Consider the following 16659-nt stretch of genomic DNA (forward strand, 5'->3'; position numbering starts at 1 on the left):
ACAAAAAAATTACTGAAAATTTAATTCTTTTGTCAGGAAAACTAAAGTTAGAGCTCTCTGGCTTTGGTGTTTTACCATTTAAGCTCCTGACTATTTTTTAATAAAAAATCGATAAATAATGTTGGAATCGTAACATAAATTTATAAATATTGGTATCATCAATAAAATTTAATTAAGTATATTATTCATCAATATTTAAGAGACGAAAATTAAAACAAAGAAATATATGTATGTATCGTTCGAATTACAACACAAATGTACAAATTTAACGTGCCAACTGAATAACAATAAGTATTTAATTAGAATAATTATATCGTGTATAATATTTATGGAGCTCGAAATTTAAGCTGATATTGTATATGCTTTGAGTTTGGGATAAATAAATATATCACGATCCAATAATTTAATAAGGAAAGACGGGATATAAGCAGATAAATTTTGAGACATAAATTCAAAGTTTGGAAGAAAATACAGATTCAAGATTTGAGATAATATTGATATATATATACTATCTTATTAAGTTTGAGAAAATAACTAATTTGGTGTCATGGTCTGTTTTAATAATTACATATATTAATAAAATGTTAAAACTTTATTACAAGTTATATGTAATTCAGTAGATAGAGTCATTGTTTTTTGGGATTTATGTTATAGGTTCAATTCTTATTGAAGTCATTTTTTATTCTTTTATTTTTCTATTTATTTTTTAATTTATATATCAAAATTACAGTGTAGTCCTTCACTATTTTTATAATTATATTTTGATTCTCATTTAAATATAAACCAAATGAAATTTGCCGATACATTAGCCTGTATAAAAATCAAGCAAGAGGATAATATGATCCTTGAATTTCGAAATTTTGGATTATTTAATTATAATTTTCGAAATATTAGACATATAAAAAAGTTTACATGATAAAAAAATTATGAGAAATTCCAAAGTTAGCCTACCAGGATTTTAGGAAAAATCAAAAGTCTTTATTTTGGGATAATTTATCATTAAATTCGAAATTAATAAAGGAAATATTGGGATTTAAGGACAAGGATTTAAGACTAAGGCTCTTATAATATGGTCTCACAGATCTTTATCTGTGAGATAAGTCAACCCCACCGATATTCACAATAAAAAATAATACTATTAGCATAAAAAGCAATACTTTTTCATGGATGATCCAAATAAGATATCCGTCTCAAAAAATACGACCCGTGAGACCGTTTAGACAAATTTTTGCCAGGATTTAATTGTATTGCAAAATAAGAGTTCTATTAGATACTGAAAAATAGACAAGAAATACGAAATTTCAGACCTAGATATGAGAGAATTTTCAAAAATATATCCAAGGAATGGATATATATTTCGAAATTATCCAAATATCATGGATAAAGAATGAGAAATTTATCTTAAATTTAAAGTTTGATTTTAAAGTTCAAACACATACAAATACTAAACTTGAATTTATGTTTACAATTAGGGATTCTCAATTAATAAAAAATTACGTTATTTATACATTCTACACAATCCCAAAACTAGGCTTGATTAATGCTTCCAGTTTCTTATTTTTAAGAAACGTAACCATAACAAAAGTGTATTCAATTTCGTTTTTTCTAAGATGATTCTGATAGTTCCAAGACGAACCAGGGCTGGGATTTGGGGTAATCTCGAACAAAATATAATGATAATCGATAATTTGATTTGAAATGTTACCAAAAAAGCTAATCTGTATGAAGCAAGAAAGCATTCACGATTACTTTATTCTTACTCTTAATGTAAGTTTTTTCTTTATTATGGAGTAAATAAAATGTTTGCGGAAAATTTAAAGAAACTATATGTTGGACATATTGGAAACAAATGGCTTGTGATATCAGAATAATTCGATTGATGGAGCGTGATCATAATAATTCATAAATGATCAAAAATACGTTTTCATTAAAAAGAAAAATTATCATATCAAAATTCGTATAGCAAGGGATCAAATATTTATTGTAGGAACAACCCTCAATTAAAGCATCAAATATTATTGTAAAATGTCACTTAGCATTACACAACGAATAAATAGAAATGAAAATATATATTTTTGCAAATTCATTTGGAACAATTTCAAGCAGCTAACCGCCATCATGAAAGGTTCCTATCATAGGTACTTCACCATTAAAGTTAAGATAGCTAATAAAACTTTGAAGTTTCACAGAGCGCGAAATCTTCGGATACACTTCGATGCTCCGGTGGAAGCAATGGGATTGAAAGATAATTCCGATTAAAACACCATATAACAACAGAACTAGCACTCGGAGTGAGTCTGAAGTAAGTATTTTAGAAGCCTTTATGTCAGTTATGAGCAGTGTTGCTTACCTCAAATAAGCAAACAAAATGATACATCTTCTTGCCATCCACAACAGCATCGGGGTCAATCAGTACTGAATGCGTTCATTATTAAACGACAGTCAAGTTTTCCTTTCTGGATCTCTGATTCGAATGTAACCTGTATGGAAACCACATAAGTTCGATAATTTGAAAAACACATTCGACAACATAAAGATACAAGACAAGATACGGAAATAGCTAAAATGTCATAGCCAATGTGTAGGATTTCTTATAGCATCAATACTCAGTCTCTCTATCATCAAAGACCTTAAACGTGTCGACGATCAATAGAGGTCAAAAAGTCCCACATACAGATTAACCAAAATAAAAGGTAGATATGAATTTCAGGGTTATAAGTGATGAACATAACTTAGTGTAACAAAATTTAACCATCAACTATGTTGTTCCCGCACATTTATGTTTATTGATCCCAAGCACAATGGCAAGAAATCGATACTATTTATTCAATCTATGCAATGTTGTCAAAGTTATCAAAATGAAGCTATGACTAATTGCACACAGAATGTCAAGAATAAAGAGTTATAATTCGCTATAATATTGTTAACATGCAAATGTTCAAGCAAAACTTGAAATTCCTCACTGCTCATTCAGTGCCAAATATTTCTTACCAAATTACACGAGATTCCTTATTAACATCTTCAAATATAATCCACAATTACTTTTTACTCCAGCAGTTCTGCGCATTTAGCAAACTTATTCCCACAGGATGCTGGAAAAACTATTTTAGGAGAAAAACTGAACAAGAGAGCCAAAAGAAAAAATTTAAAACCCCGAGAGAATCGTAGAATTTCTCTCTTGCCACCTCTTCTACTAGCAACGGATTTCTACATCACCAGGTCAATGCAAGTTTTGGAGTTGTAGTGGAATTTTAGATTTTAAGGGGAAATTACATTTTTGGTCATGTAACTTACTCATTGTTCATTTTTTTATCACGGCATCGGTCAATTCGCAGTCTTACTTCACTAACTTGCAATTTTTTTTAAAAAAATAGTCATTTTTATCGGAGTGCTGACATGACATGTGATACATCAGTGTTTTCAAGCGACACACCAGCACTTTGATTAAACAAAACAAAAATAAAAAAGTGCAAATTAGTATGTTAAGAACGTAAATTGACTGACAACATAACTAAAAATGAAAAACATGCAAGTTACATGACAAAAAAATATAATCCTTTTAAGAGGCAGGTATTCTTCAGGTTTAGAACTCAAATTTTGTCCTCAAACCAAGCAACTAACCAAGAAAAAAGGGCAGTTTGGAAATAGAAGCCGAATTTAAAAAAAGGACTTCATTAATATAGGCTTTTAAAGAGTTTTTCTAAAAAAAAGGCAAAAGAAGTTTTTTCATTTGGATACAGTTCTCTTTTTTTTTAAAAAAATTAAGGTGAAAAATAAAAAGCAACGCTAACAAGTCATATTTTCTGGTTCCGTGAAAAGTGCTTTTGAGTACTTTGTTAAAACGGTTTATTCACCTAAGCACCAAATTTTTTAAATAAAAAGTGTTTTTAGTTTAGATAGCTTCATTATCAAAACACACTCAAAATACCGTCAATATCTACCGAAAACCTCGATAATAAATAAATTTTGTTGTGATATTTTTGTTTAGAGATAAATAAATTTCACACAACTATTTCTTTTTCTAATGCATATCTAAATCGGTAACATATCATTTTTATTAATATATCTAATGACAACCTCAAAGTTCATTCCAACGAATTGATCCTATTTGCAAACTAGCGTTGTTCTAATATGAGTTCACCTTAATCAGGTCATAGTGTCAAACCCTTTGACAACTAGGTTAGACCGCGTGACATACAAACTTTTTATGCTAATTAATGCAATCTCGAAAAGTTAACTATTTAAACCCATCCATCCCAGATTACGAGAATCACACAATTCTAACGCTAAAATAAGGTTACACACAAGCATTAGAACATAAAGAGAGGAGCGGAGTTCACGAGAATCTTAGGGCAAATTTCCGGAGGCGACGTTCAAGCTCAACCAAAAACCCTTCCCTTACTATTTGATCAAAGGTATATCCCTTTCTCCAAGTCTGATGATTCTAATGAATTTTGTAGATTTTTAATGGTCCACCACAGGTGGCCAGAAACGCCGTGCCACATTGTAGCTGGCCAATCTGGTTGGTGTGTTCCATGCTAGAGCGATGTGTAGATTTTAGGTTGCTGAGCATGTAAACGCCAACCGATTTGCTACCGACGGGATTGTGTTTGGTGTGATGGGAGGTGGATGAAACGTCCTCCGGTTACTGCCACTACTCACATCCTAGCGGCATCACTGATATATGATTTGGATAATTAATACTAAATCTAGATTTCATTCTGTAAAAATTGTTCAAAAATATAGATTATAAATATCAGGAGTAAATTCTAGGTGGAAAAAAACGTCAATAATGGCAGGAATTATTTAAAACAGAACAAAAGCTCTAAGTCCTAATTCAATAGTAGATCTCTTATCTAGGCCTATCGTGGTTCCAAAACCGATGGTTCTGGTTCCAATAAGGTGGATCCGGAACCAGAACCGTCCGGTATTTAAACAAAAATTTATTCAATTAAATTTTAATGGTCAACAAAAAATCAACGATATAATTTGTGATATAATCAAACTGATCAAACTTAATTATTTGATAAAATATTATGAATAATGTATTTTTTATTAAATTATTAATTAATATATGGATCATATTTTAATTTATATAAATTGTGTCGTTTAGAAGTATAAATTATATTGTCTATATATATGACAAGACCTTAAAAGTTAATGCTAGTATACGGTTCTGGTCAGGGTTCCATTTCCGAGTTTCTAATTTTTAGGAACCAACCCGAACTGTAAAACCTCGGTAGTTTTTGAAACCGAAACCGAAACCGTTCGATTTTGGTCACGGTTTTTGAGAGACGGTTCCGGTTTATAATTTCAAAAAAACCATCGTCCGGTCTACTCTTACAAATTTAACAGAGATATTTTAAAACCAAATCAATTTAAAACATAATTGTTCTCCATGAAGTATCCTAGCATAAGCAGTAGTTTCCCACCAAATTATAGCCCATGAGATGACACAGATGTCAGACACAATCATAATGCCGCTCATTATCATAAGCTAAAACCAGACTCCAAAAGCACCACCATAATCCACAAAACCAAATCCACTTCTTTTTTCCTTTTTTCCCAGCTGTATCCATGTGCTTCTTGAACTCACAAGTTCTGTGTTTATTGACAAACATATTGGGAGTTTTCAGGTTTGTTCCTTCTCTTATTACCAAAGATGCTGTGCATGAATCTGATTGTCATTTTGCCTTTTCATCTTTATATATTCATAGACTTTGTCATGGAAGAGGAACTTATGCTACCCCAGCACAAAATCTAGGCCATGCAATGCATGGCAGCTACAGCGTCTCGATTAGCATGTGACAGAAAAAGATTCTAAAATCTACACTTCTGTTCTTCAAATCACAAAGTTTTAACGTCAAGTTTTCTGAATTAGTATTTTTTTTATTTGCTTCGATTTGACACTTGAGTCAAGATCATGTTAAGTAAGAAATATCCAATAATCTTTAAAGTCCAATTTTATGAACCTGTCTTAGAATTTTCGGATGAATATGATGAAGGTGAGAGGAGTGGGAAAGCAAGGGGGCTGGGATTTGAACATTGTAGATGGAAAATGAAATCAAATAAACGGAATTGGTCTCAAGGGCTTAAAAAATTGTCGAATGGCATTTGATTCAAACCTCTCGATCCAGGTTTTTGGCACTTTTAGGAACAGTGTCTAACATTTTCTCCATCCTAATTCTTGATCAAAGATTTTTTTGGCAATATGATGAAAAAACTTTCTATCAACACTCTAGCACACAAGACCCGGAAACAGATGTGGCAATAAGCCTGATAATATGAACTGCTACGGATGTAATCCTTTATAAAATTGAGATAACAGTACTATTATTTATGTTATTTTGATGCAAAGGACTTTGAATCACAAAAAAAGCAGAAAGTTCCGAATTGTTTTTGCAAAAATTGCTTCTTTTTCGACAATCAATTTCATGAAGGCAGATAAAGGCATCATAAACACAAGCAGAAATGTGTCCTGGAACTTTAATTTCATACGCAGCACTTTTTACACGATTATTACTTCATGTCCCTAATGGTTCCGGTTCCTTAAATAAGGAACCGGAGCTGAACCGTAAGTTCACTGTTTGGGTTCCGGTTTTTGAAAGTCGGTTCTGATTTTGGTTCCACGGTTCCTGGGAACCATGGTCGGGTCTACTGTTAACTTTGAAAGATTAAAAGATGAAAGGTGGAGATGCAGTCAATCTATATTATTGCATTTGCTTCTCTGAGACAAGCACAAACAATACTTGATCTGATTGTCGTCCACATGACTAAGCAAGAAAAAATAGCAGTTAGCATGACTAGATTTTTTCTCCACTATTTTTAATTATGTATAAGAAGCTTTCCCAATCAATAGTAATTAATGAAGGCATAGAATGCAATTAAGATCACTTCATTGATGTAAGTCACTCACTTGATGTAATTAGATAACACTATTTGGTCTTGTTACTTAATACAGCATGTATGTTATGTGAAAATGTCACAAATTACAGATGGCCCACATACCCCGTGAAGATAGAGGAGACGCAGAAAAGTTTTTTCTAAGGATGATGGTAGACGAGATCGAAAAGGAATACTCATCAGGATCAACATTCAGGCTAGAAAGCCAACTGAGTGTGAACAGGAAATTCCGAATTTTATTTGGCCCCATCTTTTCAGATAGTTATCTAAAGTCTAGATTGAAAAACCTCAGGAAGCGACATAAGGAGTTTTCAGAACTCTTGAGCCGAGAAGGAATAATGTGGAACATGCAGCTTAATGCTGTTTATGGAAATGATACACTGCTGAAGGAAGAGTACAAGGTAAGTCTCTTCAATTCTTGATTTGTTTAGTTTTCTTCTTTAATTTGAAGTACACTGGACACGTTAATGGATTTAAACACCTCATTAACCTAAAATACATTATGATTTCTTTCCAGAATCGTTGCAGGCGTGGTGTTTACATTGGAGAACCAAACTTCGAGCTGATGCGCCAAGTTTTCGAGAGTGGAGTTATTTTCGAGTAAATCAAAAATTGGGATATCCCTGTGATATTAGGTGGTAACATTAAATAAGCTTTCATGCACTCAACAGTTCTCTTAAGCCTGAAGTTTCTTCAGTGCTTGTAAACTTATTCGTCATTTGACCAGCGAATTTCTATTCTGCAAAATTTGGTTTGTACTGTTAATGATGTCCATTGTTGTTTGCTTATTATGCGACTAAAATTGATTGATTCCTACATACTCCTACTCGATTAAGGAATATCAATAAAATCAAAAACTCTAGGTCAGCATTAGGTAGGTGATTTAATCAACAATCAAGTGTGCAATTAAATTACCAAAAGTAACCAAATTACATGACGGCAACACTTTTCCTCTTAGCAATAACAGGTGGTAAAAGTGGGGGATAATTGAAGGTGCGTACCGGCGTCTATGAAGCTACAGGAAAGGCCGCCGAATCGAAGTGGAGCCGCCGAGTTTCATATGAGGTTGTATCGGAGCGACGAACGGTGGAGTCCATTCGCCTGCATCTCAGCTTCACTATTTGGTAATTAGTATATCTAAAATACACCGATTTTCAGTAATACCTCTTTATATGAGGGGAAAAAAACAAAATAAATGAATACTCAAAACACAAGATTTTGACCCTAATATATTATATTTACTAGAGTTTTTGTGAAACCATGAGTATAATTTTTTATATATAAATTATAACAAATTATAAATTAAAAGTCAATTCTAAAATTTGTATGGTTTCTAACCCAATTATTTAAATGTCTCAAACCGATCCTAATATTATTATTATTAATTGTTTTTTTATTTAAATAGTTTAAAACTTTCAGTCAATATTGCATTTCGAGCGAGTAAATTTCCATCGTACAATGCAGATAAAGCATTTTATTAGAGAATTATTTCCTACATAAATGTATAATCAATGTTTTGAGACATTTAAAATGTGTTTTATTTATTTATGGTTTGAGTTTCTGATGGGCTTATCCTCGATAAAAAATTAAAATACAGGGCTAAGGAATTAGATAGGGATTGGGTTGGATCATAAAATTGTGCTTGGGCCTCAAATTGGGTATTTTTGTTCATTATGTCAAGATTTAAGTTGGCGCTTACGCACTTAAGGCAAGGGAGATATTTAAAGAATTACCAAATTTCTTTGGTTTTGAGAATCATGATACAGAGTAGCTAAACCACTAATACGCGAAACCGAAACCATGTCTAACGTTAAATTTCAAGACTAAAGCTCATGACGTTTTAGCACGTATCTTAAAATAATAATTAAATTATCTACTGAATTTGATCTCTCATATAAATTATTTTTCCAGCAAGTGTATCAGTAATTGTTAATAGGGATGCGGAAGCTCGAAAACGCCACTCCACGTGCTTTAATTCCAACGCGTGAAAGCCATGCAAGCGAGACGTGGAAGATCGAAAACGCCACTCCACGTGCTTTAATTCCAATGCGTGAAAGCCATGCAAGCGAGACGTGGAAGATCGAAAACGCCACTAATCATATTCCATACACCTCTAATTTCAACACGTGAAGACCATGCAGGGACGTGGAAACTCGAAAACGCTACCTACTGCAGAAATTCATCCACCTTTCTTTCATCACGCAACACGTAAAAAGCCCATGCAAACCCACGAAAACCACTATATATAAAATCCCCCTTTCACGACGAACAAATACACAATCAAATCCCAAGCATGGCGAAGAATCTTGCACTCGTGGCAGCTCTCCTTTTGGCTATGGTATCCCTGGCCGCGGCCAACACCTACACCACCACTGTCAGCACCACCACCATCGATGATGAAGACAACCAAGGGCGGCAGCAGGAGTGCCAACAGCAGGTGCAGGGCCGCCAGTTCCGCTCCTGCCAAAGGTACTTCCAACAAGGAAGGGAAGGCGGCCGATTCGACTCCGTAGATGGAGAACTCCTACTGGCCTTGAACCGCGACAAGCAGAGCGGATCCCTGAAGGAGTGCTGCAATGAACTCCGGAATGTGAACGAGGAGTGCCGCTGCGAGGCCATCAGGCAGGTGGTGAAGGAGCAACAGCAAGGGGGGCGCGGCTATCAAGGCGAGGAAATCCAAGAAGTGTACGAGAGAGCAAGAGAACTTCCCCGCAGGTGCCAGTTCACGCGCCCTCAGCAATGCCAATTGAACGCCGTGTTTGTGTAGAATCAAGGCGGAGACTGCAGCTAGGTTAGCAGCTCTTCCGGTGGAGAGGTTTTGTGCTAGGTGAATGTGCCGATTCTGTGTGATAATAATATCGGTATGAAATAAAAGTGAGTCGTTTGTAAATTAAATAAACTAGCTTATGATCTAAATCAAGTCATTTACTGGTTTTAGCTATTGATTTTTGGGTATAAAACAAATCAGACAAAATATGATATATATTAAATGTACACCCACATAGATATAGATATCTCAGAAACTTCTTCGAGGATATGTTTGCATATCCATGATTTGATTCTCGTCGTCACTCATGAACTGGGGCTAAGAAAAAAATCATGTGTACCACCAGGTGCTACTCATCTTTTTTTTTTTTTTTTGTTTTTTTACCGAAGACTCAAAATCTATCCATCTTTTAAAATACCATTTGTTCAAAATCTATCCATTTTTTAAGATACCATTCGTCCAACTCTGTAGTACCCATATAGAAATCCCTTTTCCAAACATGCAAAGTTGGGAAAAAAGTAGTTTACTTTAGAAGACTCAACTATTGACTAGTAGTTGATCTGTAGTACCCATGGAAATCCCTTTTCGAAACATGCAAAGTTGGGAAAAAAGTAGTTTACTTTAGAAAGACTCTACTATTGACTAGTAGTTGATATGTATGAAAAAAACTTTAATACAAAAAATAAAAATTTTAGCGGAACCGTGTCAACGGTTAACCGACCCGGGGCATGTCTAGTGAAGATCTTTGAAACGGATGGGGGTATGTTGGAAGAATATCAGGATAGCGATTTTCCAAGGAGACACCAATGTTGGACAAAATATCTTCTCCCGGCTCAGCATCCAATTTCAACAAAGTCAGGCATCTCGAGAGAACCGACTCAATTCACTCCTATCGGCCCAAAGTTCCACACACCAATATCGACCTTGCAATACATCCACCAAAAATCACAATCCCTTTCCCAAAAAATAAATGCTTCCATTGATTCAGTTGCTTTCTCGAGACATTGCACCAAATATCGTTGGATGCATTAAAACAATTATGTATCTTTACCCCAGTATGATTTAATCTAAACCACTTGATATGGATAATCTGATACACGTGACAACGAAAACTCAGGAACAAGAATCTGAATCTCACAACAAAATACAGTCCGGGTTGTCACTTACCTTGTAAGCCAAATCACTTTCCGAGAAAACAACGCTTTCCCCATCTTTCATTCCTTTTCATTCCATTCTCATTTCCTACACTATAAATAGGAGCAGAGAAGCATTCCGGAAATGGAGTAGATAGAAACAATTGGCGTGAGAATAAATCTGCTTGCTTCAATTATCAATTCATATTCTCTACCATTCTTCCGCGGAATCCAAAGACGGAACCAAAGGAGAGGAAGCTAGAAGAGGGATCAGCATGGGAGAGATTGAAGAGAAACGGGGTGGAGGTGGTGGGTCGGGTTCAGGTACCGGAGATATGGGGACAGGAGGATTTGCTCAAAGATTGGATTGATTGATTGCAAGGCATTTGACTCCATGCCGAGGGACAAAGCTGTTGTTTCCGCAAGAGCGGCCTTAGTGGGAGAAAGAGGAAGAGTCAATTCAAATGCAGTGAAGAACGGTGGAAGCAATTATTTCTGATCAGGTGAAGCGGTTGTTAAGTCCCATATCTTGACAGTGCCATCATCACTTGCAGAGGCAAGACACTTGTTTTCCTGTTTCGTTGTGATGAAGAAAATATATTGTTGGAGTTAACTGTCTACATGAAAAAAGACCGGAGTAAGCAAACACCAACCGTAGAGATTTCAATTCGGGAAACCAATATTTTATGGCACTGATGCCTCTATAAGAGTGAGTGATTGGATACTCATGTATAGACAAATCCCCAATCCACGTTCAAAATTACCTTGGAACTCCACTGCACAGCATTCACATCCATGTCATGAGCTCTCTCTTTCTTTAGTAGCAGTTTGTATGTAGGTCCACCAACCTGTAGTACCACACAAACAAAATGGATGCATGAAAGTAACACCCATACAAAGTCAAGATGAACTTGAACAAATAATGTTAAGAAGCGTAGTGCATAGACCAGAGTCTCAAGCAGTTGCTCACTGAAATCATACGAGTTAGACATGTTTCGTAAGTTATTTTATTAGCACACCCTTCAGGTATATTTCATAAGAATATATTCAATGTCAGTGCCATTCTGGTATGACAAGAAAGCAAAGCATGGTAAAGTAACAAGTCAAAGCTCACATGATTAGACATACGGGATTAACAGACAGACAATCATGTCAATGCCTTTCAAGGCAATCCAACTTTTCCTCGAGTTAATCTTCAACAATACTGGTTTTGCTGTATATTTGAAAAGGCACACATGCAACTAGTGATATCATCTAGCCTTAACTATTCAATTAGCAATCAATCTGATTCAGTTTTTCTTTAATAAACTAAAAACTAGTCATCTACTCCATTCTAAAGGTGTGAGATGAAAGGGTAATGCCATAAAGTAGTAGAACTATGAGAAATTTCCTTGCGACAATGTAACCTGTGACTGCAACAGGGGCTGAAATCAGTGGAAAGATTTGGCAAGGAACTTAGGTTGGCGAATAACAGGCAACATCTCCAACCAAAAACTTATCTCTTTTCAACAAACATAACAACAAAGGTGATGACAGCTTGAAAAAAAAAAGACCACGATTTATGTATATCTCGGAAGGACCATAACGATGACAAAGGTGGAGACTGTTAACACAGGTCTTAGAAGGACTCGATGCATAGAAAAAAAAATGAAATTTACACCTAGGTGATGTATCGGAATGCAGATGCCAAAATTGCTATAAATGTGAGCAGAAGATAACGAAAGGTATTATGCAATCTCATCATGAAAATGAGTGTGCCAAAAGATGAATACAATAGAGAACCCATCCAGTGAAAAAGTATGACTTTTTGTTAACACCATGCCATCTTCACTTCAAACAAATAAACGGATAGCATCATCAGCAGATCCAGTGCAAATTATTCCCTCCCTCTCATATGCCAGCTCAAAATGTGAATGCAAAAGGAGATAAAAGATATGACAATATAAAACTAAATCGCAAACATTACCCATTTTTTTAAAACAAGGCAATGGGAGAAAATAGAGAAGAATTTGCTACCTTGACCAATGGACAGAAAAAATTGTTTGGTCATGATAACCTGAGAGAGTAGAAATATGCGTCCTGGCAAAAAAAAAAACATAAAAAATGTTCATTCAACTCCATATTATGATTTGAATTCGAACAACCTGATTAAACCTAATTTATAAAATTTGTCAAAATCTTTGAGCCTTTTATTATTAAATAATGTTGTATTCTTATAATAAAATCTTGTAAAAAAGAATCAGTGATTACATTTTTCCATGAACAAATCAATTTAAATTTTTTATTACAATCTTCATAAGTTTAGACTCATCTTCTTTCAAGTTTGTTGCTTCATCAATAAGGTCAATGAAAATGACGTTACTTCACATAATTCTACCATATTATATATATTTCACGATCCACGAGGTATATTACATGTCTCTTCCTTTTTGTTAGTGGAACTGTGTGCTTGACAAATATTTGTAAGCGGAAAAGCAAAGAAATGGCATGTGTTTTCCCCTATGAGAATCGACCAACATTCTCACATTTCATAAAAAAGAACAAAATATCATCAACTCATAATCAATTGGAATTCATCACGTTGATGGTTGTATCATCAACAGACATTAATTTCATATTTTTCTTCATCAACATTTTCTTGATTGGGAATTTATGGGCAGGAGTAAATTAAATGAAACATGAGACTACTTGATTCAAATCTTCTCTGTCATCCAAATCAAGAAACAAAAAGAACAAACCCGAAAATAAACTATAAGAAAATCTATCAAAAAAGAAGGATCAAGCACAAATGTTCATGCATTGCTCACCAAGGGGCATTTCCATTGCCGGACTGCAGTTGTATGATGTCAGTGCCCAATATTTTAGTAGTTAGATCATCACTGCAAAAGAAAAAATTTACTGCATTATACCTAGCCTCACAATTATTCTATTTTACTGTCATGGAAACATATTTCGTGATGACACTACTTATAAGACTCGACTTACATGTAGTTAATTGAATGTTACGGTCATTAAATATGCAAGCAGAAAATGAAAAGATAATGCCCAGACTGTAGATGTGGCAACTAAAAGGACAAAAAACAAAGGTGTTACATTTTACGAGAATCTTAAAGAATCTCAATTTATAGATCCAATGTCAAAAGTAAAGCTTACTCATTAAATGAAGAAAAGCTTACAGCACAGAACAAAGCACGTAATCATAAGACAACTATAAAGGAAAGTGAAACGAAGCAGATTTGAACTCCTTACTTTGACAGAGTGACAATTGGGCTACTTGAATTCAGGTCAGTTATAATAAAAAAAACTTGGTATAACAGTTCGATCTGTGGTAAGCTTCGTAGAATGATCAGTGAACAAACTAACACCTGAAATCTTTACCGAAACTTTTACTTGCTTCAATTGTTGAGTCTCAAGAGCATGACTCGCCCATTTAGAAATGATTATTCATTATTACACAAATCAACAGCATTTAAAACTAGGAATTATTTATACCGCGTACAATAGGTCCGGTGATATAGCATAATGAAAAGGTTGCAAAATATCCAACAATAATAATAATAGACCACAGATTGCCATTGTTTTAAGGCCATTGACGTATACAAACAAGGACAGTCAAAAACTACCTGTTTAATTCACCTAAAGTTTGAACACAATGGACCAATTATCACTGTCCCCATCCTCTGCCCAAACCTACAACAGTTTAACGAGTCTGATACAATTTTTAGATTAAATTTAAACAGAAAGAAGGCTAACCAACTGCCATAAACAAGCAGACAGTTTTACAAGGATTAACAGATGCTTGAATATCCTAAACATTGCCAGCTTCTTATTTTACATTCACAGTAACTTAATCCTATTGTCATAGCTACATGAAAACAGAATATCCATTGTCGGATGCCATCGGACCATTTTAACCTCTTGTCTATGTCTTTGCAGCACAGAAACACATTCAAACTCATTATGTGGTAATACTTCTCATATCCAGACCGATTTGTCTCGCCCACAAGTCGCGAACAATGAGCCACATGCATTCCAAGAGACATTTTTAACTTCGTTTTCATGACCGTGGACATCAATTTACCATTTTTATACATCAATTTCAGAAAAAGCGAACATATTAAAGACCAAATATTATAATTGTCACTCAATCGAATCACACAACAAAAATCCACCACCAAAATGATTCTTACTTGATCACATCATATACAAATACCTCTAAAGTGGACACACATTCGAAATCACCTCCAACATCTTCCCATATGGCTGTGGTGGCATCAAAGCTAGCCGTAGCCAATAATTTACCAAATGGTGACCACGCACATGATCTAACAGTCCAGGTGTGCGTCTCCTCTAACACTGCCTGCATCAGATCAGTATTAACGCCAAAATAAAACAAAATCCAATAAAGTTTCTTTCACATTTTTGTCCATGTTATTAAGCAGCGTAATAAAATTTTGCACTTGTGATGTGCGAAATTCACGATAAGGAAGAGACGAAGTATCATTGAATTCATTTTCTCTTACACACAGGGGAATTATAAATCTCCAGAATTGAAATAAATTCGGAAAGCTAAAGTAAGACCTGCGGGGACGCCGTCCATTCCGGTGGCCGGTTTCCAGGCAAGGCTCCAAACCCTATCGGTGTGGCCTTCGAGTTTCTGAATTTCTTTCAGCTCGAAATTCTCGTCTCTGAAGTTCATCATCATGCAAATTATAGTAGAAATGTGTGTGGTGGACTCGAGCCGGCAGCAAAGGTATGATCTTTACTCTTCTATCGGTGATGTCTTGGTATTAATCATGTTATAAACTTAAAATTTTGTAATAAATATTTTTTTGTGTGAAAATTTTAGATATTTTATTAATATTAAAATTATAAAAAAAGTTTTGCATAATAATTTTTTATGTTATTATGATATGATTATTTAAAATATAGATAAGATAAAAAAAATATTTTTTAAGTATATTAGATATAGAATACACAATTATTAATATAATTTTTATGATTTTTTAATTAAACAAAAATGCAATTTTTGTAATTCGAGATGAATATTTTTATTTTTTATTTATCAAAAAACATACATAAAGATATTTATTACAAGCCTTTCAACTTAAAAATGATGATGAAGATGATAGTATAAATTTGTATTTAAACATTATATTGTTTTAGATTTCAAACTAAATTGGAAAAAAAATAAGGATTACAAGGTATTAAAATAGATTAGCATTTTAAATTAAAAATAATAAAAAATAGTATCATATTTTAAAAATGTCACTCCTCTTACAGAAAAGTAACTTTTGTAATATCAATTCATGATATTTGTCTCTACTTTACGAAAATGATAACTCAAATTTTTATGAGAGTTTATTATAATTCATTGTAGTTAATATTACATGACAAAAGTGTTGCGGTCAAATGCTTAGAGACCAAAAATGTTTAGGTATAAAAATATGATATTAAAAGTATACTTTTGCGATAATTTTTTATATTAGTGAATTTAACATTATTAAAAAGAGGGATATTAGTATCCAACTAAAAAAAATGATAAATTCTTAATTATATAGCAAGTGTAACTAATTTTTTTTATTTCATATGGTTTTTTTCCTAGCTATTATTATAAGAATCGCATAACAGATAGTTTCAAATCACTCCATCCAAATCATATCCATCGATTCGATCAAATCCAAAAATATTTTTAAAATTTTCTCGTATATTTTAAAAATAAAAAAAATAATCTTCTCACCAACTATAATATTCACCTATCATGTCTCATGTCATCCCTACCAATTAATTACCTGGGGTCTCTCGTGGCTCTTCCAAAATACCACTTAAAATGGCTAAGATCTTTTTTGCCATTTA

The 16659-nt window shown here is 33.8% G+C and overlaps 2 protein-coding genes and 1 long non-coding RNA gene across 15 annotated transcripts; 1 reads left to right on the forward strand and 2 right to left on the reverse strand.

Annotated features, from left to right (window-relative positions):
* Window positions 1–1991: 1991 nt before the first annotated feature.
* LOC140971242 (uncharacterized) lies at window positions 1992–8092 on the reverse strand. Its single transcript, XR_012174268.1, has 2 exons — window positions 7905–8092; window positions 1992–2480 (listed from the first exon to the last, which is right to left on the reverse strand). It is a non-coding gene; the product is annotated as an uncharacterized lncRNA (long non-coding RNA).
* Window positions 8093–9166: 1074 nt separating this feature from the next.
* LOC140961075 (2S seed storage albumin protein-like) lies at window positions 9167–9819 on the forward strand. Its single transcript, XM_073419392.1, has one exon. The coding sequence runs from the start codon at window positions 9197–9199 to the stop codon at window positions 9668–9670; it is 474 nt and encodes a 157-aa protein (XP_073275493.1). The 5' UTR covers window positions 9167–9196; the 3' UTR covers window positions 9671–9819.
* Window positions 9820–10291: 472 nt separating this feature from the next.
* Window positions 10292–15604, reverse strand: LOC140971243 (protein CIA1-like). Of its 13 annotated transcripts, none has more exons than XR_012174275.1 (7): window positions 15385–15604; window positions 15017–15159; window positions 14427–14493; window positions 13611–13682; window positions 12820–12882; window positions 11568–11651; window positions 10292–11376 (listed from the first exon to the last, which is right to left on the reverse strand). XR_012174275.1 is itself a non-coding variant. In XM_073433393.1 (4 exons), the coding sequence occupies exons 1-3, from the start codon at window positions 15506–15508 to the stop codon at window positions 14440–14442; spliced, it is 321 nt and encodes a 106-aa protein (XP_073289494.1). In that variant the 5' UTR covers window positions 15509–15604; the 3' UTR covers window positions 13691–13868; window positions 14427–14439. The 13 variants fall into 13 exon arrangements, 1 of the variants encoding a protein (XP_073289494.1); XR_012174274.1 differs by having other exon boundaries at window positions 10294–11416; XR_012174273.1 differs by having other exon boundaries at window positions 10304–11420.
* Between the last annotated feature and the right edge of the window lie 1055 nt (window positions 15605–16659).

Source organism: Primulina huaijiensis, chromosome 2 (assembly GCF_012295235.1).
Source record: "Primulina huaijiensis isolate GDHJ02 chromosome 2, ASM1229523v2, whole genome shotgun sequence".
NCBI classification, from domain to species: domain Eukaryota; kingdom Viridiplantae; phylum Streptophyta; class Magnoliopsida; order Lamiales; family Gesneriaceae; genus Primulina; species Primulina huaijiensis.